At 42.7% G+C, this 27,707-nt stretch overlaps 1 protein-coding gene across 8 annotated transcripts in view; it reads right to left on the reverse strand.

Annotated features, from left to right (window-relative positions):
- LOC143297984 (exocyst complex component 4-like) overlaps window positions 1–27,707 on the reverse strand; it is a 54,544-nt gene that overhangs the window by 13,821 nt on the left and 13,016 nt on the right. For 2 of the 8 annotated variants that reach the window (XM_076610622.1, XM_076610680.1), the window contains 10 exons: window positions 25,888–25,911; window positions 22,642–22,713; window positions 19,754–19,891; window positions 18,603–18,683; window positions 12,841–12,922; window positions 11,176–11,239; window positions 10,015–10,106; window positions 7,898–7,912; window positions 4,835–4,861; window positions 783–874 (listed from right to left, as the gene is read on the reverse strand). In XM_076610622.1, coding sequence (XP_076466737.1) covers window positions 783–874; window positions 4,835–4,861; window positions 7,898–7,912; window positions 10,015–10,106; window positions 11,176–11,239; window positions 12,841–12,922; window positions 18,603–18,683; window positions 19,754–19,891; window positions 22,642–22,713; window positions 25,888–25,911 — 687 coding nt within the window. The remainder of the gene's footprint in view (window positions 1–782; window positions 875–4,834; window positions 4,862–7,897; window positions 7,913–10,014; window positions 10,107–11,175; window positions 11,240–12,840; window positions 12,923–18,602; window positions 18,684–19,753; window positions 19,892–22,641; window positions 22,714–25,887; window positions 25,912–27,707) is intronic. The other 6 variants (XM_076610631.1, XM_076610639.1, XM_076610647.1 and 3 more) reach the window with 6 other exon arrangements.

Genomic DNA, 27,707 nt, shown 5'->3' on the forward strand with positions numbered 1-27,707 from the left:
AAAACTCCTGAAGTACAAACAAACAACAAATCACTTTCAAATATTTTTTTTTTAAAATCAGACCCAGGATGAAAATAAGCCAAAGAGGCAGGTTCTGACAAAAACTGAAAAGGAAGACTTTTATACACAATTACTGCACAGATAAGTCGAACCTGGATAACACATGTTACTGACATAAAAAACTAGATGTGTAATAAAATTTTTTTTATCATAACCATCACGGCTGCTGCATTTCATCAGCATGCTTTGATGGAGAAAGGTGGCTGAATGGTTAAGACGCTCAGTCGCCAACAGAGAGTCTGCAAGGGTGTGGGTTCAAATCCCGCTCTCGCCCTTTGTCTCCCAAGTTTGACTGGAAAATCAAACTGAGTGTCTAGTCATTCAGACGAGATGATAAACTGAGGTCCCATGGGCAGCATGCACATGGCGCACTGATAAAGAACCCATGGCAATGAGAGTGGTGTCCTCTGGCAAAATTCTGTGAAAAAACAACAACAAAACAGTCTGACAGGTACACAGTTAAATAAACAATCACTCAAGGCCTCAGCTAAGTGCGGTGGGTTATGCTGCTGGTCAGGCATCTGCCTAGCAGATGTGGTGTAGCGTACATGGATTTGTCCTAACGCAGTGATGCCTCCTCGAGAAACTGAGACTGAAACTGAAACTGAGAGGTGTGCAGAATATGGCATGTATCTTCACACAGGGACAGCATCCCTTTTCCTGCCCAGGCACAGTAGAGGGCAGCGGAGCGTCAAAAGGATGTGGGGAGCTGAGAGCATTACCTGAAGCAGCGGTCGGGGCACGCCCAGCTCCCTCCGCGTCTTCTCGTCAATCACGTTACGCAGAGCATCAAAACCTGCACACAGCACTGGACCTGTTATTTCCGTGGCACTGTGTTAGTAAAATTCTCCTTCCTTTTTGCCATCACCGATTTATTTAACCTATTCATTGTGTTTATTTACTTATTTAAACATTATCCATTTATTAATTTCCACATCATTATCTGACCTGTAAGATGAATGAAATTTCTCCAAATACTGATCAAAGAAATTAATTTTAAAAAAACAACAATGATTTTTTTAAATCTTAAAGAAACAACAACAAAAAACCTTTGATTATTTATGAATCACAAAAAGTAACATTAAACATACAGACATCAATTATATAAAACATGACAAGTTATATATATATATATATATATATATATATATATATTGCGTGTGTGTGTGCATGTGCATATGTGTGTGTGTGTGTGTGTGTGTGTGTGGTGTGTGTGTGTGTGTGTGTGTGCGAGCGCGTGTGTGTGCATATGACAGATTTGAATAGAAATACATCTCCTTTGAGCCCAATTCTCTTCTGTGGAATAAACCATGCGTTCATAAACAGAAAATAATGGAAAACATGTTTAGGAAAATAAAACATATAGAAGGGTATGACAGAGAATCATGCTGGTTGTTTTGAGTTTTCTTTATTTAGGTTTCACTCTCCTGCATCCACTGTAATCTGCATGTTTGTGAATTAACAATGAGGGTATGAGAGTAAGTGTATATGTAGTGCATGTGCATGACAAAGGAACACACATACACACACACACACACACACACACACACACACACACACACACATTTCTCAAATATATAACACCACATATATGTTCATACACAAACACATTCATGCACATGAACTCATACCTGCATGAGTGTCAAATGTACACACACACACACAACAAAAAAAAACGAACAAAAACACAAACAAAAAAAACAAAAAACAAAAAAATTCTGAAATATATAACACCACACATATGTTCTGCACAAACACATTCATTCATGCACATGAACTCACATCTGCATGAGTGGCAAATGTATATGCACGCACACACACACACACACACACACACACACACACACACACAAGCATGGCACAAAACACACACATGAATGTCCTGTAGTAATAAACATATAAGACAAACTGTCATATAAATGTACATATAATTAAAATATTTGAAAATTACAAAATAACATAGCTGGTATCACCAGTACAACTCTCACTGACATTAGTTACGGTTAGATATGTATGATCTAACTGAGTTTAACTTAGTGTAATTGAGTAAGTCACTTGTTCATGATGGTTATAAAAAAACAATTTGATTTCAATATACAAACAGCAAAGATTTAACCAGTTGCTTGTGTAAAGGACACTCATACATTGATAATGTTTCTTCCCAAGGATTTTAATCTGTCCCCTAAAACAGATAACATAGCCACAACAGAGTGAATTATCTAAAAAAAAAAAAAAACTAACCAACCAACAAGCTGGCTGAATAACAAAGCAACACATTACTTCATAGTTTCATCATCATCGAACATCAGTCTATGGCTCTTAATGTATCTGCTGTGCTAATTTAAAAAAAATCTCTGTTTTAGTAGGTTTTGCTGTTATCAGCATATGGTTTGTGACAAAGTTTAAGAGTCATCCAAAGAAATTTAATTTCCTTCATGCAGTGCCCAACATAGTACCATCTGTATCACAAAACAGCAATCTGTGTGGGCATATAAGATACATCATACTTACACACCAGAATTGCACACAACACTTATCTTGTCTGGCAAAAGGTCACACTACACACACACACACACGCACACAAACACATTTCCACAAGTAGAAATGTAGTTGTATCCACATTCTTGTACAAGAACACATCCAGATATATGTATTCACACACCCACACACAGACAGACACACAAATACACATGCACATACACAAACGCACAATCGAGATGAAAAACCGAGGTTCTGTGTGCAGCAAGCACTTAACACGCATAAAAGTACCCACAGCAACAAAAGTGTGGTCCCTGGCAAAATTCTGTTGAAAATTCACTTCCATAGAAAAACAAATGCACTTGCAGACAGAAAAAAAAAAAAAAAAAAAAAAAAGTGGATGGCACACCATCGTGGTGACATGCTCTCCCTGGGCAGAGCACCTCAAATCTTGCATACATATATTTTTGTTGTGACAAAATGAAATACAGTACAATACAACACACACACACACACACACACACACACACACACACACACATGCAGGTACACACTCACACTCCGCACTAACTTCATGTCAGGATTTCAAGGACATGCATGAGTATGTTGCAGCTGGCAGATTTCACAGGATAACTGGTGGTACAAACATAGTAAAGACCAGAAATAACTGGAGAGGACAAGCAATGGTATACTGTATTATTGTAAGAACAGGACAGACCACATCCACCAGTAAATGCACATTACGTCAGCCATTATGAAACACAGGTTTACACTGACTTAGGATAAATCAAATACAAACAACAAAGTTAATTTACCACACACACAGAAAGAAATATGTGTTCTAGTATATTCTGTGACACACATATACATTATAATATTACGATATGGGAGAGAAAGATAAGCAGAAAAACTGAGAAAATGAGGAACACTGTTCTCATTAGGAACTGGAAGTGTATCTAAGAGAAAAAACAAAAGTGCAAAACTAATACATTATAACTGGAAAAGAAAAAAAAAACCACCTCTAAGGTAACAAGACTGTACAAAAATCAGTCAAATCAAGGAGAGTAGTATGCTTTATGCCAACATCAATGCACGGTGGTCCAACTCAGGCTAAAGAGGGTGCAAGAACGTAACAAAGAGTCACTAACATGGTCACCAGCAATACAGGAGACAAGATCGAACCAGGAACACACCACTAACACTTCTGACCGACCCACAGATCACCACCTTCCTCCATCTTGATCACACTGGTCATAAATGCTACCAGAAATCAATACAAGAATTTTTATGACCCTCATGATGTTTTCAGTACAGGCCACAGAAATCACAGGAGATTTAAACCTCAAGTGATGTGGCAAAGGAGTCGCCATTTCTGTTGACTTTTCTTTTCATGTTTATTATTACTTGCATTTTGATGTTTATTATTACTTGCATTTTTTCTTCTGCAGCCTGCTCCCTTGTTTGGGGAGTGGGGGGATGTCTGACTTATTGCAAGATGTTAGCCACAGGAAAATAAAACAAGAGACAGGGCAGGTGTCTGTGAACTAAATGAAGTCCTGGAAATAAGCTTGAAGTGAAAGAGTGTTTAACCTCAGCCTGACACAAATCCTTAGCAAAATAATAAATCCCAGTAGATTGTCCTGAAAGAGCTCAAAGAATCACAGAATGAGAAATACAGTACCGTAATAAGAGAACTTTTTTGTGTTAACAGAGAAAAACAAAGAAATTGAGATAACAGTTTAAGTAAGAAATAAGAGGCTTGGTTAGTTATTCATGAGTGCATGACAATCTGCCACAAACCATGGCGTAACAAGATCCTGTCAGGCCTCTCCTGTAGTGCTGTTGATACCAGCCGGAAGGGACAATAGTCTGATTCATGAAAGAGGTAAATGAGGAACAAACACAAATAAAACAATCTCTGGGCAAATTGAAACAAATAACAGAAAAGGACAACACACACAAATTGAAAACAAAGCTCTCCAAGCAAGTTTCAAGTTTTCATAACAATCAAAATGCAAAACATCACAAGAATGGAGTAAATCATATCATCAAACAGGAACAATGCACAAACTTGAATGACTATGGACTGTCATTGCCAAGGATTCAAAAGAAAACAAAACAAACAAAACAAAAAAAAAAAAAAAGAAAAGAAAAGAAAAAAGAAAAAAAAAGAGACAGAACAACATCAACACTGAAAAACATGGAAGAGCATTCCGGAAGGTGAAGCTGGTTGCTAGGCTGCCTGCAGAGCATCACCATGGCAACACAAACACGGGACAAGCTCTTATGGACTTACACTTATGCCCCTCCTCCTCCTCATCCACTGTTTGCCCAACACAGAACATGCCACCATTAGTGCACATACATCATGCACCCACCACCCATCAACCCCCGACCCACCCTTCCTCACCCCCCACATCTCTCCACTATTCCATCATGTCCATCAATGATTTCAGTCCATGCTTTATAAAAAAATAAAAAAAATAAAAAAATAAAAATAAAAACTTTAAAAAAAGAGAAAAAGTCATGACAGACAGAATGCAAATACACACAGACAGGACAAACAAATGTATGTGAAGGAAAAAAACTGTGATGACTTAAAAATACTTTCAAAAAGTCAACCAGCTTTTAACGACAGTGAAAAAACAAGAGGACAGAGAGAGAAGGAACAGACAGACAGACAAAATGAGCCAACAATTCTTCTTATTTTTTTGTACAACAAAAACCAGTATGACAGTTTTTCTCTGCCCAGCCTCCAACCAAAATGAAAGATGACATGCCTTCCAAACAGAAAGAGAAACAGGTAGAGGTAAGAGAGGGATGGAGAGAGAGCGAGAAGAGAGGGAAGGACAGAGAGAGGGAATGACAAAGAGAGAGAAGGCACATGCATGCGCATAAGTGTGTGTGTGTGTGTGTGTGTGTAGTGTGTGTGTGTGTGTGTGTGTGTGTGTGTGTGTAAGTGTGTGTGTGTGTTGCATGCACACATTTTCACATGCATATTTTCCTACCATGTTTCCAAACACATGGCTACTGATGAATCATCCACCTCATCTGGGTGGTAAATATATGAGTGCCTGTGGTAAGAGAATGGGAGGAGAATGGAGGTCAGACCACAAGCAAATGCATATGCAAAAATCCAAATGAACGCACTGAATTTGAAAACATGACACTCTGTGACATTCATCTTTCATCCGCAGACAGGAACTCCACATTGCTTCATGGTGCCCTAAAGACATGCCAGACAGGCACTCCACATTGCTTCATGGTGCCCTAAAGACATGCCAGACAGGAACTCCACATTGCTTCATGGTGCCCTGAAGACATGCCAGACAGGCACTACACACTGCTTCATGGTGCCCTAAAGACATGCCAGACAGGCACTACACATTGCTTCATGGTGCCCTATAGACATGCCAGACAGGCACTCCACATTGCTTCATGGTGCCCTAAAGACATGCCAGACAGGCACTCCACATTGCTTCATGGTGCCCTAAAGACATGCCAGACAGGCACTACACATTGCTTCATGGTGCCCTAAAGACATGCCAGACAGGCACTACACATTGCTTCATGGTGCCCTAAAGACATGCCAGACAGGCACTACACATTGCTTCATGGTGCCCTGAAGACATGCCAGACAGGCACTACACATTGCTTCATGGTGCCCTGAAGACATGCCAGACAGGCACTACACATTGCTTCATGGTGCCCTAAAGACATGCCAGACAGGCACTACACATTGCTTCATGGTGCCCTAAAGACATGCCAGACAGGCACTACACATTGCTTCATGGTGCCCTAAAGACATGCCAGACAGGCACTACACATTGCTTCATGGTGCCCTGAAGACATGCCAGACAGGCACTACACATTGCTTCATGGTGCCCTAAAGACATGCCAGACAGGCACTACACATTGCTTCATGGTGCCCTAAAGACATGCCAGACAGGCACTACACACTGCTTCATGGTGCCCTATAGACATGCCAGACAGGCACTACACACTGCTTCATGGTGCCCTATAGACATGCCAGACAGGCACTACACATTGCTTCATGGTGCCCTGAAGACATGCCAGACAGGCACTACACATTGCTTCATGGTGCCCTAAAGACATGCCAGACAGGCACTACACACTGCTTCATGGTGCCCTAAAGACATGCCAGACTTGGATACCATGTTCCACAACCAACTATTCATAACTTGTGCAATATGTACACTACTCAAAGTTTTTTGGGGTTTTGTTTTTTTCAAAAGACATACTCTGAGATAACTATTTTCAAAGACATAAGTTATAATCACCTACAGATTCTGTTGCAGAAACTCCCAGTGACTTTTCAACCAGTGTTGTTGTTTTTTTCAATGGGCTAAAATTAAGTTGTTAAAGTGTAATGGTGATGTGAAATAGTTCAATTTAGAAAAAAAACTAAAACATGTCTGACATAAAAAGAAAGGCAAATCGACCTCTACATAATAACCTGTAATGATGCTCAACTTTGATGTATGTCTTCCACAATAAAAGCAATGAGGAAAAAAATAATGCTCCAGCTTCTCTCATTGCAACATGTGACAGATTTGTTGACAAACTTCTACAGAAATCAGCATAAGAAAGAAAGGAAAAAAAATAAATGGAGTATAGTTTTACATTACAGCACTGGTCGTCAACTCATTTCATGGTCAGAGGTTGCAAGATGTCATGTGTGAAGATGAGGATTTCTGTGTAACTTCTTTCTTCCTGCCACACTCCACTATATGGGCACAAGCAATAGATCAATTCAATGCCCAGGATTGAAAACTATGATTTTGGGGGATGCCAAGCACCTTAGATACAGATTATATTCTGTGGCATTCTGAACAGTGGCCAAAAACACGAGGAGACAAAGAAAAGAACAAAAAATCTATTCACACCAAGACAATAGCATAAATGAACAATCACACCAAAAAAGCACAAAATATATGCTACACATGCACAGTCTCTCCTCATGTGCTGCTGTATGCTATAATGCACTATTGTTTATGTATTCATGTGAGGTGCTTAGAGTCCATTAAATGGGGAGTTTGTATAAGTACTATATCATTACCATTGTTGTCATATTAATGAAATCATTATTATTATCATATTATTGTTATTATTATCATATTGATCATACAAACACTCCCTTTCCAACACTTTACTGAGGTATAGTTCTTGTAAACAGGTAATCATTTCTGCTCCAACGTGCTCTTAAAGAGGAGCAAACAAAGTTGTTAAAGTCAGTGCCTCTTACAGATTCATGCAACAAATCCAGGTAAAGTAATGACAAAGAGAAACATTAGCCTGTGAAAAGGAAATGGAATGAAAAAAAATGAAAAAAAAGTACCAGCTGTTGGAACCGCTGTTGGAACAAAGCAAATTCAAATGAAAATTGTTTTAACTTCTCTGATAACAAATTCATCCCATTTGGTGAAAACGTCACCCAAATCCGATAACAATGTAAACAGATTTAAGTCAAGACAGCTGATTTTTAAAAATACTGTCCACAGCCCCAGCAAAGCATGTGTCATAATCATCATCAGACCCCATTCAATGATGATGCTGACATGATCACAGGATGGACGCACAAGTTTAACACATTAAGTATGATCACAACAGTAAAGCATGGCAAACACATGCAAATCTGGATACCAAACATATCTCCACAGTCGGACTGATAGACATGATTTGGCAAATATATTTGATGTCTGAGGGCCAGTGCAAAGCAAGGGGATTCTGACACTCAAAACAAAGGTGCAAAAATAACTGGATATGTCCTGTCAATCCCAGCACTTTCATCATTTTGGTGCAAGTGAATGTTTTGGGCTCCAGAAACTCTGTGACTCAATCACAATCCTTCCTTCAAATATGAATTTTTTTTTTTTTTTTGCTGAAAATCAAAAGCTGCCTGAACTTTCCCTGTCATCACGGCTGATGTACAGTGCTAGTAGTACAGTGCTTTCCCCTCTTCACTAGAGCCAACTTTCTGCTCCACCTTTCATTCTTTACCCCTAATGTCCAGACACTGAAGATGTTCCTTCATTTTTGTAATGGATGGTAAACCATCATGACTTAATGTTAATGATAATGTGCAATTTATATGTAATAATATGACAATGATAATGTGGAGGCTTTTATTGCACGGCTCCCCACTTTCAAGAGCAGGCTCATCACACTTTACAGTAAAAAGCAGATATATAACACTTGAAATATGTAACAATCAATATATGATATAATGATTCACCTCACAAATATCATTCACCACAGAAAAAAGGCACAAAAAAGGTAAAACACATACACACACTCACACACATACACGAATACACCACTAATAAATCTACCCAAAAGCTAAAAAAAATATAAAAAAAAAAATAAAAAAGACACAGAGAATCAATAGGAATAAACAAACAAAAGTAAATATGAGATGAGCAATACATAGCACACACAGCATAAAATTCATCCACTAAAGTAAAATAGTGCGTATCCTGCAGCTATAGGTGCATTTAACAATACATTTGGCATGAAGGTACAGGAGTATGAAAACTATCAAAGACACAAGCTCATCAGAAATACTATTTTGAAACAGTGTAACAATACTGAGACAAGTCACCCACTTCACCCAAATTCAATACACTGAAGTTACAAACAAAAATTCTGCGATGCTTCTTTTCAAAATACAAACAAGAATAAAACTGCCTCTCTTCTGAATATATTTGCTGTAGTGTTGATATTTGAGTATCAAGTGTGTGTGTGTGTGTGTGTGTGTGTGTGTGTGTGTATGTGTGTGTGTCTGTGTGTCTGTGTGCATGTGCATGTCTGCATGCTTGTGTGTAGCTGAGTGTGTGACAAAATGATTTCTGCTTTGAAGTATTTCATCTGCCTGTGATGTGCCGGTTTGCATAAAGTATTTGAAGAGCAGCTTCAGTTTCATCTTACTCTCCGGTCGTCAGATCAGTATGGTTAGAACATTAGTGCAGGAAGGCACCCACACTATCAGCATATACTAACACCACATCCTGCAACCATCCACTACAACAAGCTACAGACAACACCAAGGTAGCAAAGTTGATGCAAAACATACCCCTCCCCAACTCCTAACCATCACTAAAAGTCACACTCTACCCCCAAAAAAGAAAAACAACAACAAACAAACCACCAACAACTGATATTGTATCCATGTATATGACACACAGAAGTAAACCATGCATGTGACCACAGTCTGTGACCAAGACCCACAATGATGGGGCATTCCAGTGGTGTGGGGGGAAAAAAACAGAGAATACAGAGTAAGATAACCTGACAGTTGTAAGCACATGTTGAGACCCTCCCTTCCACACAAGTGTGGTGTCTTCCCCCCACCAGTGAAATGCTAGGTATCACCAACAAGTCCTTCCGATGTTAATTCCTAAGCTATGCCTAACATGAAGGTGTGCACAACAGGTAGGCCACTGGGGACACACTTACCCCGGGTAGCGACGTCAATGCTCTGAGACACGCGCTGGTGGACCTGACCCAGAAAGGCATTTTGCACAAAGTCCGTAATGAACTCCTGCAACCTGCAAACACCGCCTATGATCATATAAGGTTGTAACAATCAGTTTGTTGCAGTATTTTTAAAAACAGGCTAATAGGAAATCTGTGATAAAAGTTAATGCTTAAACGTCTCATAAACGTCTCTCGGGCAATGAATTCATATCACCTGTGTCTTGGGCATGGCATAGAAAGGCAGGACCCAGTACTCTCTTTCTGTCGTTTTCATCATAAAGAGAGAGTGTCAAAACAACAAGACAATCAGAACATGAAACAATAATGCAAGTGTACTTTCAAATGCATACATGTGACTCCCACAAAAACAGCAGGAGCAAAAATGACTTTCAGTTCTCCACCCAGTGCTCAGTGGTGTCCCCACAGCACCCTGTCCTTCACAGATGATTATGAAGTGGCTTCTACCTCACAGATACACAGACACTGCATCCCCAGTGACATAGGGTGGTGTCTACTGAATTATATCAGGATGGCTGAGTGGTCTAAGACAAACGACTCAAGACTACTGGTCTTCCACCCAGTGGGTTGAGTGTTCAGGTCCAAGAGTGTGGGTGTGGGTTTGAATCCCACTTCTGACAACAATTAAGGCTCAGCACTCGGCTTTTGTCAGACTGACATGAGCTTCCAGTAGGGACAATAACAAAGTGAGAGCTGCATGATCAATGATTTCTCTGCTGCAATGGAAATTCATCCATAGCTTAGTCATTTATGAAAGACTGAGACTAAAACAAGGACGCAAGATTGCACTGGCTCTTAAAGCTGCAGCCTTGGGGACTAGTTGGCCTTTGGGGACCATTCCAACGCCAACTATCCTAAAGCCATCTTGGCCGAGAGAGTGGGTATTTTACTATTTATCTTGGGCAAGACACTCTCCACTACAATCAAATTCTAGCACAGATAGTTGGGACAGCAGTAGCTTCCTCTGCTGTTCTGATGGTCATTAAGTCGGACACGACTGACTATTGTACACCACTGGACCAGATCATGATTGTGTGTTGGTTACAGTCTAACTATGCAAGGCTTGATCATGCTGATGTGTTCATTACAGTCATACAGCAAAAGGGGGAAACAAACACTCACCCTGCTGTAGACTCCATGGCATCTTCTATCTCCTGGATGAAGGCCTTCAGTGGCTTGTAGATGGCTGACAGAATCACAGAAAAACATGACATGTCACTTCACTTCATCATGAGACACAAGGTGTGTTGGTGAGCCAGAGAAAGGCAGAGTGTGTGCATATATGAATCAGTGTGTCTTAGTGCAGGTGTGCATGCACCTCACAAGGTGATGTTGATGATGATAATGATACTAATACTTATATAGCGCCTATCCTTGGTCAGAGACCAACCTCTAAGCGCTTTACAAACATAGAGTCATTTTCTCAACAGACTGCCCATCTGGGTACAGCCCACTGAGAGCTGCCATTGGGTGCCCAACATTTGTTTCCTGTGTCATTCAACTGGGTTTTAGTCACGCACACACACACACACACGTCACAGAGCCTCTGAGTTTTCATGAATTGCTGGAGTCCCCAGCCTGCAGAATGCTGACCAGGAAGTAGCTGATTTGTGGGCAGACCCATTGCTGCTGGACTGCCTTCCAACGATATGTACCATGTGTACACAACACATGACTGAGATATTCAGTTATCCTTTTCAAGAAAACCTTCAATAAAAACATACAGTGAAAAAAAGAAACTAATATAAAAACCTACATCACATGGAAACCCTGAAAGAATATATATAAAGACAGCTGATGCAACACCTGGGCCTCTGACAGAATGTGAAAAACCTCTCAGCAGCTTTGCTCTCTCTATATAATTATGTTGCATTTGTCAGAGCTAGCATTTTAATAAACTGGAAATCTGAACAAGGTGCCAGTACAGGATGAAATGAAACAGCTAAAAATTATAGAAACAGAAACATAAAAACAACACAGAACATTGTATCACACACTGTGTTTATCAACAGGTTGGATAAACATCCAGCCAAAAAGAAAAGCTTGATAACATTAGGTTATTTCACACATATCATGTGTAATTCTAAATTTTTTTTTTTTTTTTTTTAAACTCCACATGAGTGACATGACCTTTGAATTCCACAGAAGCTACACAAGGTAAACATGTGCTGTCAACATGTTTGTTTGTCCAGTCTGTTGAAGATACCAGAATGTTTGTTTGTCCAGTCTGTTGATAATACCAGAATGTTTGTTTGTCCAGTCTGTTGAAAATACCAGAATGTTTGTTTGTCCAGTCTGTTGAAAATACCAGAATGTTTGTTTGTCCAGTCTGTTGAAAATACCAGAATGTTTGTTTGTCCAGTCTGTTGAAGATACCAGAATGTTTGTTTGTCCAGTCTGTTGAAAATACTAGATTCAAAACCTAATGCTGTGTCGTTTAAAAAACAACGGCCATACACGTAAAATATTACATGTCTGTCTGAGTGTGCATGTGTGCATGCCTGAAATCTGACTGAATGACGCAGGAAACGAATGATGAGCACCCAGTTGCAGCTGTCAGTCGGCTCTACCCAGGTAGGCAGCCTGTTGTGCAAATGACCCTGTGTTTGTAAAGCGCTTAGAGCTTGGTCTCTGACCGAGGATAGGCGTTATATAAGTATCCATATCAATCAATCAGTTTGTTGTACTTGGTGAGCACAATATCTTCATATATTTTCCAGATACCCCCCACCCCCATTCCCCCCAACACACCATGGCTATGAGCTGACACACACTGACTGCACAGACCTGTGATGTTGAAGGCGGAGGGCTTGCAGATCTTCTGCTGTTTGCTCATCATGGTCTGCAGGCTCTGCTGGCCCAGCTCAGACTGCACAACACAGTACAGGGGGCATGTAGGGTCAGGGTCCAGTCAGGGAGATAGGAAGGTGTCTGTATTTGTATTTCTCTTTTTTTTTTTTGTCACAACAGATTTCTCTGTGTGAAATTTGGGCTGCTCTCCCCAGGGAGAGCGTGCCACTACACTGAGAGCGCCACCCTTTTTTTTTTTTCCCCTGCATGCAGTTTTATTTGTTTTTTCCTATTGAAGTGGATTTTTCTACAGAATTTTGCCAGGAACAGCCCTTTTGTTGCCATGGGTTCTTTTATGTGCGCTAAATGCATGCTGCACACGGGACCCCGGTTTATCGTCTCATCTGAATGAAGGTATAGATAGCCAGGTACAGGGAGGGAGCTACAGAGAGGTACAGATCACCAGATACAGAGAGGGAGATACAGAGAGGTACAGACAGCCAGGAACAGAGAGGTACAGATCACCAGATACAGAGAGGGAGATACAGAGAGGAACAGACAGCCAGGAACAGAGAGGGAGATACAGAGAGGTACAAATTGCCAGATACAGAGAGGGAGATACAGAGAGGTACAGACAGCCAGATACAGAGAGGGAGATACAGAGAGGAACAGACAGCCAGGAACAGAGAGGTACAGATCACCAGATACAGAGAGGGAGGTACAAATAGCATGATACAGAGAAGGAGGTACAGATAGCCAGGTACAGACAGGGAGGTACATAGGTAAAGACAGCCAGGTACAGAGAGACAAATACAGATAGCCAGGAACAGTCAATGAGGTACAGATAGCCAGGCACAGACAGGGAGGTACAGATAGGCAGGTACAGACAGCCAGGTACAGAGGTACAGATAGCCAGGTACAGACAGACAGGCAGGTTCAGACAGAGAGGTACAGACAGGCAAGTACTGACAGCCAGGTACAAAGGTACAGATAGCCAGATGCAGACACGAAGGTAAAGATAGCCAGGTACAGACAGGGAGGTATGGTGTGTGTCCATCGAGATCGATGATGACCAACGTTGTCGTCCAGCTGGGGGATGGGGGGAAGGTGGTGGTGGGGTGGGGGGATGCTCATGAATCTATCTGTGAATGCGCAGATGGCTGAATAGTCCAATCTGCACACGAAATGTTCGCTGACAGTTGGGGCAGACAAAGACAGGCATATCATTGTCAGGGAGCTTGTTTGCCCGTGACTTTCTGGCCTGCCTCTTCTGAACAGCTGCAGCAGTCCTGTTGGCCTCGCACAACTTGGCGCCTTTGTGCACAGCAGCGCGCCATTTGTCACGGTTCACTGCAGATTCCTCCCAGGAGTCAGGGTTGATATCAAACGCTTTCAGAGAGACTTTCAGAGTATCTCTGAAGCGCTTCTTCTGACCTCTGTGTGATCTCTTCCCTTGCTGTAGCTCACCATAGAAGAGCCTTTTGGGCAGCTGATGGTCTGGCATGCGCGCCACGTATCCAGCCCAGCGAAGCTGGGACTGCATCAGGATGGTGAAGATGCTGGGAAGGGTGGCTTTTGCAAGCACCTCCGTGTCTGGGGTCCTGTCTTGCCACTTGATGTTCAGTAGCTTCCTGAGGCATGTTGTGTGGAAGTGGTTCAGCTTCTTGGCGTGTCGGTACACTGTCCAAGTTTCGCAGGCGTACAGTAGAGTGGGGAGAACTACTGCTCTGTAGACCTTTAGCTTGGTCTCAAGACCAATGCCTCTTCTCTTCCAGACATTTGCATAGAGTCTGTCAAAGGTTGCGCTTGCTCTTGCAATCCTGACGTTCACTTCATCGTCGATGGTCGCATTTCGTGACAGTGTGCTGCCAAGGTATGTGAACCGCTCCACCGCACTGAGTCTCTGACCATTGACTGTGATGTTGGGCTCAATGTGGGGTTTCCCTGGGGCTGGCTGATGGAGAACTTCAGTTTTCCTCATGCTGATGGTAAGGCCGAAGTTCCTGCTGGCAGTGGCAAACTTGTCGACGCTGAGTTGCATGTCAGCTTCAGATCCAGCGTTGAGGGCACAATCATCGGCAAACAAAAAGTCTCTGATGATGTCTGTCATGACCTTCGTTTTTGCTTGAAGCCTTCTGAGGTTAAACAGCTTGCCATCTGTTCGGTACCTTAGGCCGATTCCAACATCGCCATCTCTGAAGGCATCAGTAAGCATTGCAGAGAACATGACACTGAACAGTGTTGGCGCCAGGACACAGCCTTGCTTGACACCATTTGTGACAGGAAAAGGAGCAGATGTTTCACCATTGTCCTGGCCTCGAGCCTGCATGCCTTCATGGAACTGGCTGACCAAGGAAATAAATTTCCGAGGGCATCCATACTTGGCCATGATTTTCCACAGTCCCTCTCTACTCATGGTGTTGAAGGCCTTAGTGAGGTCGACATAGGTGGAGAACAGATCAGCATTTTGCTCCTGACATTTCTCTTGCAGCTGCCTTGCAGCAAACACCATGTCGGTGGTTCCGCGCTCTTTCCGGAATCCACACTGGCTCTCAGGCAAATGACCTTGGTCAAGGTGTGCTGTGAGGCGGTTTAGTAGGATCCTGGCAAGTATCTTGCCTGCGATGGAGAGCAAGGAAATGCCCCGATGGTTATCACAGGCTTGCAGGTTCCCCTTTCACTTGTACAAGTGAATGATAGATGCATCTTTGAAATCCTGGGGGATCGTCTTTTCTTTCCACATGAGTGAGTACAGCTCATGGAGCTTCTCAGTCAGCACAGTGCCTCCATCCTTGTAGACCTCTGCTGGTATGGAGTCTGAGCCTGGTGCTTTGCCACTGGATAGCAGACGGATTGCTTTCTGGGTCTCAAGAAGTGTTGGCGGATCGTCCAGTGCTTTGTTAATGGGGACTTGTGGGAGACGGTCTATGGCTTCATCATTTATGGAGGAAGGGCAATTTAGGACACTGTTGAAGTGCTCAGCCCAGCGTTCGAGAATTTTCTCCTTCTCGGTGATCAAGGTATTCCCATCTGCACTGAGGAGGGGGGATGATCCTGAGGATGTGGGGCCGTAGATTTCTTTTAAGGCATCATAGAACCTCTTCATATCGTGCCTGTCAGCATATCCCTGGATCTCATCAGCTTTGTCACTCAGCCACTTATCCTGCATCTGACGTAACTTTTGCTGAACAGTCCTACAGATGGCATTGTACACATCCTTCTTTGATGTGGACTTTGAGTTGCTCAGGTAGGCTTGATGCAGACGGCGCTTCTCATCCAGAAGCTGCTTGATTTCATTACAGTTTTCATCACAGACGATCTTCCAGCAGCTCCACAAAGGTCTGTTTGATGGTGATGTTTTTCAGCTTAGCGATGTTGAGCCGTTTTGGAGCCTTCTGGCCTTGGGGGCATCTCTTGGGTTGGATTCGAATATTCAGCTTCGAGACTACAAGGCGATGGTCTGTCCAACACTCGGCGCCGCACATGGTCTTTGTCACACGTACATCTTGCCTATCCCTTTTCCTGACGATGACGTAATCGATGAGATGCCAATGCTTTGAGTGAGGGTGCATCCATGATGTCCTGTTACGGGTAGAGAGGCAGAAAACTGTGTTGGTTATCAGCAGTTCGTGCTCTGCACAGGTCTGAAGCAAAAGCAATCCATTTGGGTTGCAGTGGCCCATGCCGTGCTTTCCAATCACTCCATCCCAGGAGATGTAGTCAGAGCCAACTCTAGCATTGAAGTCCCCAAGAATGATGAGCTTGTCTGCTTTCAGGATAGCAGCAATGACAGAGTGAAGGTCCTCATAGAACTTCGCCTTCACTTCATCTGGGTTGGTCATGGTTGGGGTATAGGCACTGACAATGGTGAGGTGCTTCTGGCCAGATGCCAGTGGGAGTTTCATGGTCATAAGCCTATCGTTGACTCCCTTTGGGATTCCAGCTAGCTTGCTCACAAGTTCTGTTTTTACTGCAAAACCAACGCCAGCCTCACTTTGCTCTTCGCTTCCTCGTCCAATCCAGAAGGTGTAACCAGATCCCCGTTCATTGAGCTCGCCTTCGCCTGCAAGTCGGGTCTCACTCAAGGCTGAGATGTTGATGTTGTATCTGGCGAGCTCGGATGCAACTAGTGCCGTTCTCCTTTGGGGTCTGTCTGTGTTATCTGTCCAGGAGAGTCCTTATGTTCCAAGCACCAATGGTGAGAGGAACGATCCTTGTTTTTTTCTTTTCTTTCTCTTTTGTTTCGACCGCTGATTTAGGGTCCCCGCCAGCCGCGGTATGCTGGCCAGGATGATATGGAGCAGGCAATTTTTAGGGCACCTTTTCTAGCCCCTTCCTCATGCCAGGGAGGTGAGCAGTGCATTCCTAAAGAGGGCTGCTCAGATGGCTGCCGAGCTCCATCGCTGCTCCTGTCGATGAAGAACGACCCTATTGCCTGAGCCACCTGCGTGCAGGTCTGCGGCTGCGACTGCCAGCGTACCCACACCTGTCGTTTCGTCGCTTGCCTGTCGCCACAGGACTTGGGGGTGACGAAAGGATGAAGGATGAAAGGTCATTAAGGATGACTGATGACTTGTGCGATGAGTTTGTTTAAAGTGAAGAGGAGTTGCACAACATCAACCTCACTCTCTCGTCTGGGTTCACCAATTTCCAGTGGCAAGACTAAGTCGAGACGACTGGAGGATGAGCACGGATGCAGTGGATGACCAAGATATCCTTCCAGTGTCTCATCTTGCTCTCTGCACTCCACAGTGCGTTGCTGTAACTGCCTTCTTCTCCGTTGAACCGATAGGTTTCTTCCGCAGATTCTGCCAGATCCAGACTTCGCATGCATGGGTAGACACACCCCGGGGGCCAACTGCGTGTGGCATGCACACAGCATGGTGGAGCTAGATGGCCGTCAGTGGCTATCCTGAGCCGACGCCCTTTTATGGATCTCGTTTTTAATTCCATAAGGGTGTCTAGCCACCCGCCTCACCAGTCCCGCAAGGGAGTGGTGGGAGTGCCGGTTTAGTCGCCGGCACCCCGACCCTGAACAGGTTGTACTGGATTACAGGTTACCAGTAGCAGATCTAATGACCTGACCTGACAGGGAGGTATAGATAGGTACAGGCAGGTAGAGACAGCAAGGTACAGAGAGGCACAGATAGCCAGGTACAGATACGAAGGTAAAGATAGCCAGGTACAGACAGGTACGGATACCAGAAACAAACAGAGGTACAGGTAGCTAGGTACAGACAGGTACAGATAACCAGGTACAAAGGCACAGATAGCCTGGTACAGACAGGGAGGAAAAGACAGCCAGGTACAGACAGAGATATACAGATAGACAGGTACATACAGAGATATACAGATAGACAGGTACAGACAGAGAGCTAGGTACAGACAGAACGGTACAGATAGCAAGGTAAAGACAGAGATGTACAGAAAGCCATGTACTGTGAGGTACAGATAGCCAGGTACAATCATATACACCAACATCCACCCCCCCCCCCTTTTTTTATTCAGTGTTATAATCACTGCTACTGCTGTAAGCATTACTGCAGCTGCCACTATTACCACACCCATTACTATTACTACCACAACCACAGACACCAAAACGCAGACATCTTTTATAATGAACACAAAATATTTCTACTTAACACAAAATGAACTACTGAACTCCTGCAGCACAAGTCTACATGTCATGGCAGCTAGTTTCCGTACAATGGTCACAAGTTCATAACTCGCAGCACTACGTTCACAAGTTCACAACTCACAGCATCAAACTGCCGCGTGTCCTCAATGTAACTGTTGGTACTCAGCGCGTGCAGAGACGCATCAAAGCGAAACAGTGGAATCTGGAAAGAAAAAATGGTCAAAATGAAACACACATGTCAACCATCTGCACAATCTGCACAGAGAAGATAGTTGTTACCACACTGCCATTTACTTACTGTCAGCAGAGACAGACTGACCGACAGACAGTGAGCAAGAAAGAGGGATGCAGTAAGAAAAAGGGGAGACACACACAGGGGGAGAAGAGAGAGGGAGGAAAGTGGAAGGCCACAATTCTTGATAATATAAATTCATGTTAAAAACACAAAAGATCTCTCTCTCTCTTTCTCTCTCTCTTGCACACACACACACACACACACACACACACACAACACACACACAAACACACACACACACACACACACACACACACACACACACACACACACACACACACACACACACACACACACAACACACACACACACAACACACACACACACACACACACACAACACACACACAACACACACACACAACACACACAACACACACACACACACACACACACACACACACACAACACACACACACACACACAACACACACAACACACACACACACACACACACACACAATGTGGTACTGAAAACCATGCTGAAGAAAGATGTGTTCCTGACAGGAAATCCTCCTTGGACTCTGAAAACTAGATGTTTCAGCATGGCTCTCAAAGTCCTGCAGTGTTGGACAGCTTTCTGGAAGGCTGTAAAAATCATAGGCCACAGTACTGTGTCTCTTAATCATGGAAACTCAGTTACTGTTTCCCCTCCATTTTATCTGCCACAGTTTTTCTCCCACATGTGCATGCGTGTGTGTGTGTGTGTGTGTGTGTGACCGTCCACACATGAATGCACAGCTCTGCCACTATTCTGTGTGTCATGTGATCTTCGTGCACCTCTTTTTTACACCACGAATCACACATCCCTCAAGCTCAAAGCTCTGGCTTTACTGGCCATTCCTCAGTTCCCACACTACACAGCCGACAAAGTCCTCAGCCAAACTTTAACACTAAGACATCCCACAGAAGAGCTTTAGCTTTGTCACGTCTTTGTCACCCTGTAGCCTCTTCAACACGTGACGAGCACCCTCTCACCTTTTTGGACCGGCCCGGCCTCTTTTTGCCGAAGTACATCCCGATGTCCATGCTGGGCTCATCAAAGTCACTGGGGGCTTGTTGCCGTGACGACAAGGTGTTGCGCACATCCAGGTACTCACTCAGCAGAACTTGCAGCTGTTGGACACAGAGTCAGAGTCATGTCACTGGCACTACTGCTGAGCAGGCACATGGCTCGCAATCACTTCAGACAGTGATCAAACAGTGATCAATAGTGGCTCGCAATCACTTCAGACAGTGATCAATAGTGGCTTGCAATCACTTCAGACAGTGATCAAACAGTGATCAATAATGGCTCGCAATCACTTCAGACAATGATCAAACAGTGATCAATAGTGGCTCGCAATCACTTCAGACAGTGATCAAACAGTGATCAATAGTGGCTCGCAATCACTTCAGACAGTGATCACAATAGTGGCTCGCAATCACTTCAGACAGTGATCAAACAGTGATCAATAGTGGCTCGCAATCACTTCAGACAGTGATCAAACAGTGATCAATAGTGGCTCGCAATCACTTCAGACAGTGATCAATAGTGGCTCGCAATCACTTCAGACAGTGATCAAACAGTGATCAATAGTGGCTCGCAATCACTTCAGACAGTGATCAATAGTGGCTCGCAATCACTTTAGACAGTGATCAGTGATCAATAGTGGCTCGCAATCACTTCAGACAGCGATCAAACAGTGATCGATAGTGGCTCGCAATCACTTAAGTCAATGATCAGCAGTGCTCACACTCACTTCAGACAATGATTATCAGTGACTCACACTCAGACAGTGATTGATAATGGCTCATACTCACTTCCGGAAGTGATCAACAGTGACTGACACACTTCAGACAGTGATCAACAGTGGCTCATACACACATCAAATGGTAATCAAAAGTGACTCACACTCACTTAAGACAATGATCAACGGTCACTTCAGACAGTGAAACAACAGTGGCTCAGATTCACTTGAGACAGTGATCAAACAGTGATCAATAGTGGCTTGCAATCACTTCAGACAGTGATCAGGAGTGGTTCATACTCAATACAGTGAACAACAGTGGCTCACACTAACTTCAGACAGTGATCAATAGTGCTCACACTAACTTCAGAGTGATCAATAGTGGCTCACACCCACTTTCAAGATTTAACAACAGTGACTCACACTCACTTCAGATAATGATCAATAGTGGCTCTGACTTCAGACAGTAATCAATAGTGCTTACACTCACTTCCGACAGTGATCAATTGTGGCTCACACTCACTTCTGACAGTGATCAATTGTGGCTCACACTCACTTCTGACAGTGATCAATAGTGGCTCACACTAACTTCAGACAGTGATCAGTAGTGGCTCACACTCACTTCAGACAATGATTAACAGCGGCTCACATTCACTTCAGACATTGATCGATAGTGGATCACACTCACTTCAGACAGTGATCAGTAGTGGCTCACACTCACTTCAGACAATGATTAACAGCGGCTCACATTCACTTGAGACATTGACTGATAGTGGATCACACTCACTTCAGACATTGACTGATAGTGGATCACACTCACTTCAGACAGTGACCCATAGTGGTTCACATTCACTTCAGACAGTGATCCACAGTGGCTCACACTCACTTCAGACAATGATTAACAGCGGCTCACATTCACTTCAGACACTGACTGATAGTGGATCACACTCACTTCAGACATTGATCGATAGTGGATCACACTCACTTCAGACAGTGATCCATAGTGGTTCACATTCACTTCAGACAGTGATCGATTGTATCTCACATTCACTTCAGACAGTGATCCACAGTGGCTCACACTCACTTCAGACAGTGATCGATAGTGTTTCACATTCACTTCAGACAGTGATCGATAGTGGTTCACATTCACTTCAGACAGTGATCCACAGTGGCTCACACTCACTTCAGACAGTGATCGATAGTGGTTCACATTCACTTCAGACAGTGATCGATAGTGGCTCACATTCACTTCAGACAGTGATCCATAGTGGTTCACATTCACTTCAGACAGTGATCCACAGTGGCTCACACTCACTTCAGACAGTGATCCACAGTGGCTCACACTCACTTCAGACAGTGATCGATAGTGTTTCACATTCACTTCAGACAGTGATTGATAGTGGTTCACATTCACTTCAGACAGTGATTGATAGTGGTTCACATTCACTTCAGACAGTGATCGATAGTGTTTCACATTCACTTCAGACAGTGATCGACAGTGATTCACATTCACTTCAGACAGTGATCCACAGTGGTTCACACTCACTTCAGACAGTGATCGATAGTGTTTCACATTCACTTCAGACAGTGATCGATAGTGTTTCACATTCACTTCAGACAGTGATCGACAGTGATTCACATTCACTTCAGACAGTGATCCACAGTGGCTCACACTCACTTCAGACAGTGATCCACAGTGGCTCACACTCACTTCAGACAGTGATCCACAGTGGCTCACACTCACTTCAGACAGTGAGCAATCTCTTATACAACAGGTATTTTCTTTTTCCTTTGACTGCAGAACCCTGGGGAAGTAAGTAACATCAGTGTGACAGGTACATATGGTAAAGCCAGTAGAATTTGTGCAGCTGTGTAATTTGTTTACTGAAACAAACTGATGCACACACACACACATGCACACACAATTTGTTTACCGAAACAAACTGATGCACAGACACACACATGCACACACACAATGCTCACATGCACAAAGGCATTTATAGGTTTGTGCACACACGCACACACACACACACACACACACACACACACACACTCTCACACACACTCACGCACAAATACAAACACATACACACACACAGAGAGAACGCACACCACACCACAGACTGGAACACTGACCATGGCCTGAATGTTGGACCAGACGTCCTTCATGTCGTACACCACCTGAGAGTGCAGGGCCATGCTGGGTGACTGGAGGAGAAAAACACACAGCATCAGCCTCACTGGTAACCTGACATCACACCTGTCCACCTGACACCATTACAGTAATGTGCATGTGCTGTTTATTAACCTTGCAAAATATCTCTCTCCCTCTCTCACTCATTACCCAATTTCTCTCTTACTCTTTAAGCTGCAATTGCTAATTAAAAGTGTATTCGCTCACAACAAACTGTCAAATATAAAAACAAAACAACAAGAAACAAACAAAAAAACAACAACTACAAAATGTCACCACTGTCTGCTGATAAATGCCTTAAATATTGAAATCATTTTTGAACATTAAATATCATGACTTATTTCAAATGGTCTCCTCTGTAATAGGCTATCAATATAAGAAAGGCTACAATACCCACAGTTACATTTTTTTCAATTTCAGTTATATAGAACAGATCACACAAATCTTTTTTTTTTTTTTTTTTTTTTTTTAGTTTTAAAATTCTATTTAAATCTAAGTTGCGTTCAGACAACCACTTAGCTAGACAAGTAAAGATTTTGACACACTTCATCAAGAACCAGGACAACACAAACAATTTAACAAACATGCAATGAAGTATAGGGGGAAATAGTTTTTTTTTATGAAAAATGAAAATGAAATGAGTCAAAACAATGCAAATGAAATTCATACACATTTTTGGAAGAAGAAAAAATGTAACAATATACAAGAAGAGTAGAAAACAACCAAAACTGAATTTCAAAATTAACATCATAACCACGCAAAGATCATGCAAGCCCCCTGAATCACCAAAAGATATATTCTTTCAAAGGATCCCTTTCTCCAGGTTTTTGCAAATCTATGAAATGATATTCCTCATATTTGTTTCCACAACAGTTTTCTTAAATAAACCCTTGCTTAGGAGTCCTTACCATACACTCTCTGACTTGTTCCACCCTGAAATAACATCCGTCTCACAGAATCTACACACTGCTATCATAATCATTGTCCAGCAGTGTGTGTGTGTGTGTGTGTGTGTGTGTGTGTGTGTGTGTGTGTGTGTGTGTGTGTGTGTGTGTGTGTGTGTGTGTGTAAATGGAAAGGGTGCTGAAATCAGATTAGAGTGTTAGTATGAATACTAGACCTTAAAATTGAGGATATATAATTGGTTATATGTTTTATGACTTGTATTATAATATTGTTGGGTTTTATTATCTATGTTAAATATTTGATTTCATCAGACAGCAAGGCCATCAGTATGTCAATGTATTAGGTCAGGGGATGGACAAAGCACAAGTGTCAGATGATCTGAAGAATAAAAAAGGCTGTTTAGTTTACAGCACATGTTATGTTATGAGTGTTCTGTATGTGTGTGTGTGTGTGTGTGTGTGTGTGTGTGTTTACAGTCCTAAGTTTTTACAGTCAAATTTATGGAAATGTGTCATACAGTGCTAAGTTTTCCTGGAGTCAGTATGAAGTGAAAGCTGTATCATGCCTGCGTTCTTCATACCTTCATAAACAAGGTTGTGCACGCATTAGCTTTGAGCAAAGTCATGCCAGTCCATCACTTCAGTTTGCATTTGTTTCCAAAGTGCTCAGTGATGTGATTACTTTTTATGCCTGACAGACTGCACAACCATTTCATGTTTAACCAGGCTACTTTGATTCATGCAATAATTCAGCACCAATCTTCAGCACTTCCATACGAAAAGGCAGCAGTCAATCTTTGTGCCAGCATGCCATTTTGCTCCCTGTTCCAACAATTCTGAGCAAACCTGCAAGACAAGAGCTATTCCTGTCTGTGGCACCTTCCCTTCCATGTGTCCGAAAGTGAGAATAAATCCAGGCGCATGTGTTAAGTGTTTTATATACGGAGGACGGACAGCAGTGCAATCATCAGGTAAAGACAGAGACAGTGGACATGCCATGATGACATGCTGTTTTCGTCATTCAACACGCACATCCACATGCAATACCCTAGCTGTCATTGAACAGAGAATGCCAACAAACCAGCCCACATGATGCTGACATCTGCTGAGTAACACACATCTCAGGAAAAAAACAACAACTCTTTTTGAGGATGATAGGTTGTTCAAATAATAACAGCTCCTCTGACGTTCCTGAATAAATATACATAAGTGGGTATTATGAATTTCTTTGAGTTGTCCGCAGGGGCCATCCTGCTCAGTGTTTTGTTACAGTGTGAGTGTGTTGCTACTGCGAGCCAGTATGCTGTGTCAGTGTTGTTACTATGAGTGCCAGCATGTTGCTATTGTGAGAGTCAGCATGTTGCTACTGTTGTTAACTTTTGTAGTATATGAGCGAATATGTGCACATGAATGGGGTGGGCATGATGTATTCATGTCTGAGCATTTGTGTTCATTTGTGTGTGTGTGTGTGGTGTGTATGAAATAGAAATGCAACTGTGTATTTCATTATCAAAACGTTCTTGTAAATATACGCATTTTGTTTGTTGTTGTTTGCTTTTCATCTGCTTGTTTCTTCTCTCTCTCTCTCTCTCTGTCTTTCCCTCTTTCTCGATTTTTTTTTTCACTGATGGTTTAATGTAAAAAAAGCAATTTTTGCTTATTCAGTTTACTATCATGAAATAAAATCTTGATTTGACTGTGAGGGTCAGCTTGTTGCTACTGTGAGAGTCAGTGTGTTGCTACTGTGAGAGTCAGTGTGTTGCTACTGTGAGAGTCAGTGTGTTGCTACTTTGAGAGTCAGTGTGTTGTTGCTACTGTGAGAGTCCGTGTGTTGCTACTGTTAAGTCAGCATGTTTCTGTGCTAGTCACTGTGCTGTTACCGTGAGTATGCTACTGAACTGAGGACACAGACATCTAACAGAGAACTGAGGAAAGCATGACGGTTCTCTTGATTACATGATCTGGGCTATCATCTTAACATACGTATATATATTTGCCTTTGTGGGAGGTCGGTAATGACAAACACAGGACTGTCACAAACATGTTTCTGATCATGCAAAGACATTCCGTAATTCACAAGACATGTTAGCCACGTTATTCCACACAGTCACTAAGGAGTCACTGAGATGCCACACAGGCAATGAGGCAGCTGGAAAGAGAACCAAGGTACGGGCATGACACAGCCAGAAAGTACACACCCCATTCAAGCTATGAGAATGGGACAGAAATGGAACAGCTTTTACCGAACAGGCCAAATAAAGAATGCCTGCCATGGCACCATACCTCAACATCCAGCCCCGGAATGTGCTTTGAGGAGGAAAAACAACAACAACACTTTGCTGAAAGGTGGGTCACATCAACAAACTACTGTTATCTACTGTACATTACTTCAAGCTGGAGACATGGAATTGATAAACTCCACCTTGAAACACATCTTCTAACAGTGCTGTACACTAACACTGCTGGACTGTTGCAGATCATCATAATACAATACAGTGCAATATAAAACAGTACAGCATGACACTAAGTTGCTTAAGGTAAATCCACAACAACTAGGCATCCTTGGGCACACACTTCAAAAGTCACTGGGAATGACAGTTTATAAGGATTATCCATTACTATTATATATAAGAATTATCCATGACTATTATGATTAACATTATTAACAAAAGATAAATGTTACTGTTAACGGTGACTTCCATGATGTTTTCAACTCTTGTGTGGACTATGAGTTGACCAGAGATCAATATAGTACAACTGTATGTCAACATAAGTCACCAAAAGTCAGCAATGTGGTGAATGGCTATCAGCTCATGACTGGCAAGTGTTCTCTTTCCTAGGTGCTTCTGATATCACTGACCGGACGTTTCAGAACCTCTGACTGACTTTTTATGATGACTTTTTCTCAAACAATAAACACTTCCATACACGTGTATTACACCCTTGCACACATGCACACATGCATGCACACACACACACACACACACACACACACACACACAAACACACACACACACACACACACACACACACACACACACACACACACAAACACACACACACAAACACACACACAAACACACACACACACACAAACACACACACACACACACACACAAACACACACACAAACACACACACACACACACACACACACACAAACACGTTTCCATCTCTGACCCCAATACACATAACAGAGAACAACAAAAATTCAACTGTAAAAAAAAAAATTAAAAAAAACACAACAATACACAAGCCAATTTTTCTCAGAAAGAAGTTATTCTTCCTCCAGTGTCTCAAACAAAACCAAGCACAAATCAAACGTCCTTGAAGAACAGTTCCTACTCCATCAGGAAGCTGCACAGTGGAGGGTGAGGCCTGTCAACAGTAGGACCAGCAGCTTTCACACATCAAGCCACACCTGTTACTTTACCCCTTATCCCTTTGTTCTGTCCACATCAAGCCACACCTGTTTAACTTTACCCTCTGTCCCTTTGTTCTGTCCACATCAAGCCGCACCTGTTACTTTACCCCTTATCCCTTTGTTCTGTCCACATCAAGCCACAACTGTTTAACATTACCCCTTGTCCCTTTGTTCTGTCCACATCAAGCCACACCTGTTTTACTTTACCCTCTGTCCCTTTGTTCTGTCCACATCAAGCCACACCTGTTTTACTTTACCCTCTGTCCCTTTGTTCTGTCCACATCAAGCCACACCTGTTTTACTTTACCCTCTGTCCCTTTGTTCTGTCCACATCAAGCCACACCTGTTTAACATTACCCCTTATCCTTTTGTTCTGTCCACTTCAAGCCACACCTGTTTCACTTTACCCTCTGTCCCTTTGTTCTGTCCACATCAAGCCACACCTGTTTAACATTACCCCTTATCCCTTTGTTCTGTCCACATCAAGCCACACCTGTTTCACTTTACCCTCTGTCCCTTTGTTCTGTCCACATCAAGCCACACCTGTTTCACTTTACCCTCTGTCCCTTTGTTCTGTCCACATCAAGCCACACCTGTTTCACTTTACCCTCTGTCCCTTTGTTCTGTCCACATCAAGCCACACCTGTTTCACTTTACCCTCTGTCCCTTTGTTCTGTCC

This window comes from Babylonia areolata, chromosome 2 (genome assembly GCF_041734735.1).
Source record: "Babylonia areolata isolate BAREFJ2019XMU chromosome 2, ASM4173473v1, whole genome shotgun sequence".
NCBI lineage: Eukaryota > Metazoa > Mollusca > Gastropoda > Neogastropoda > Buccinidae > Babylonia > Babylonia areolata.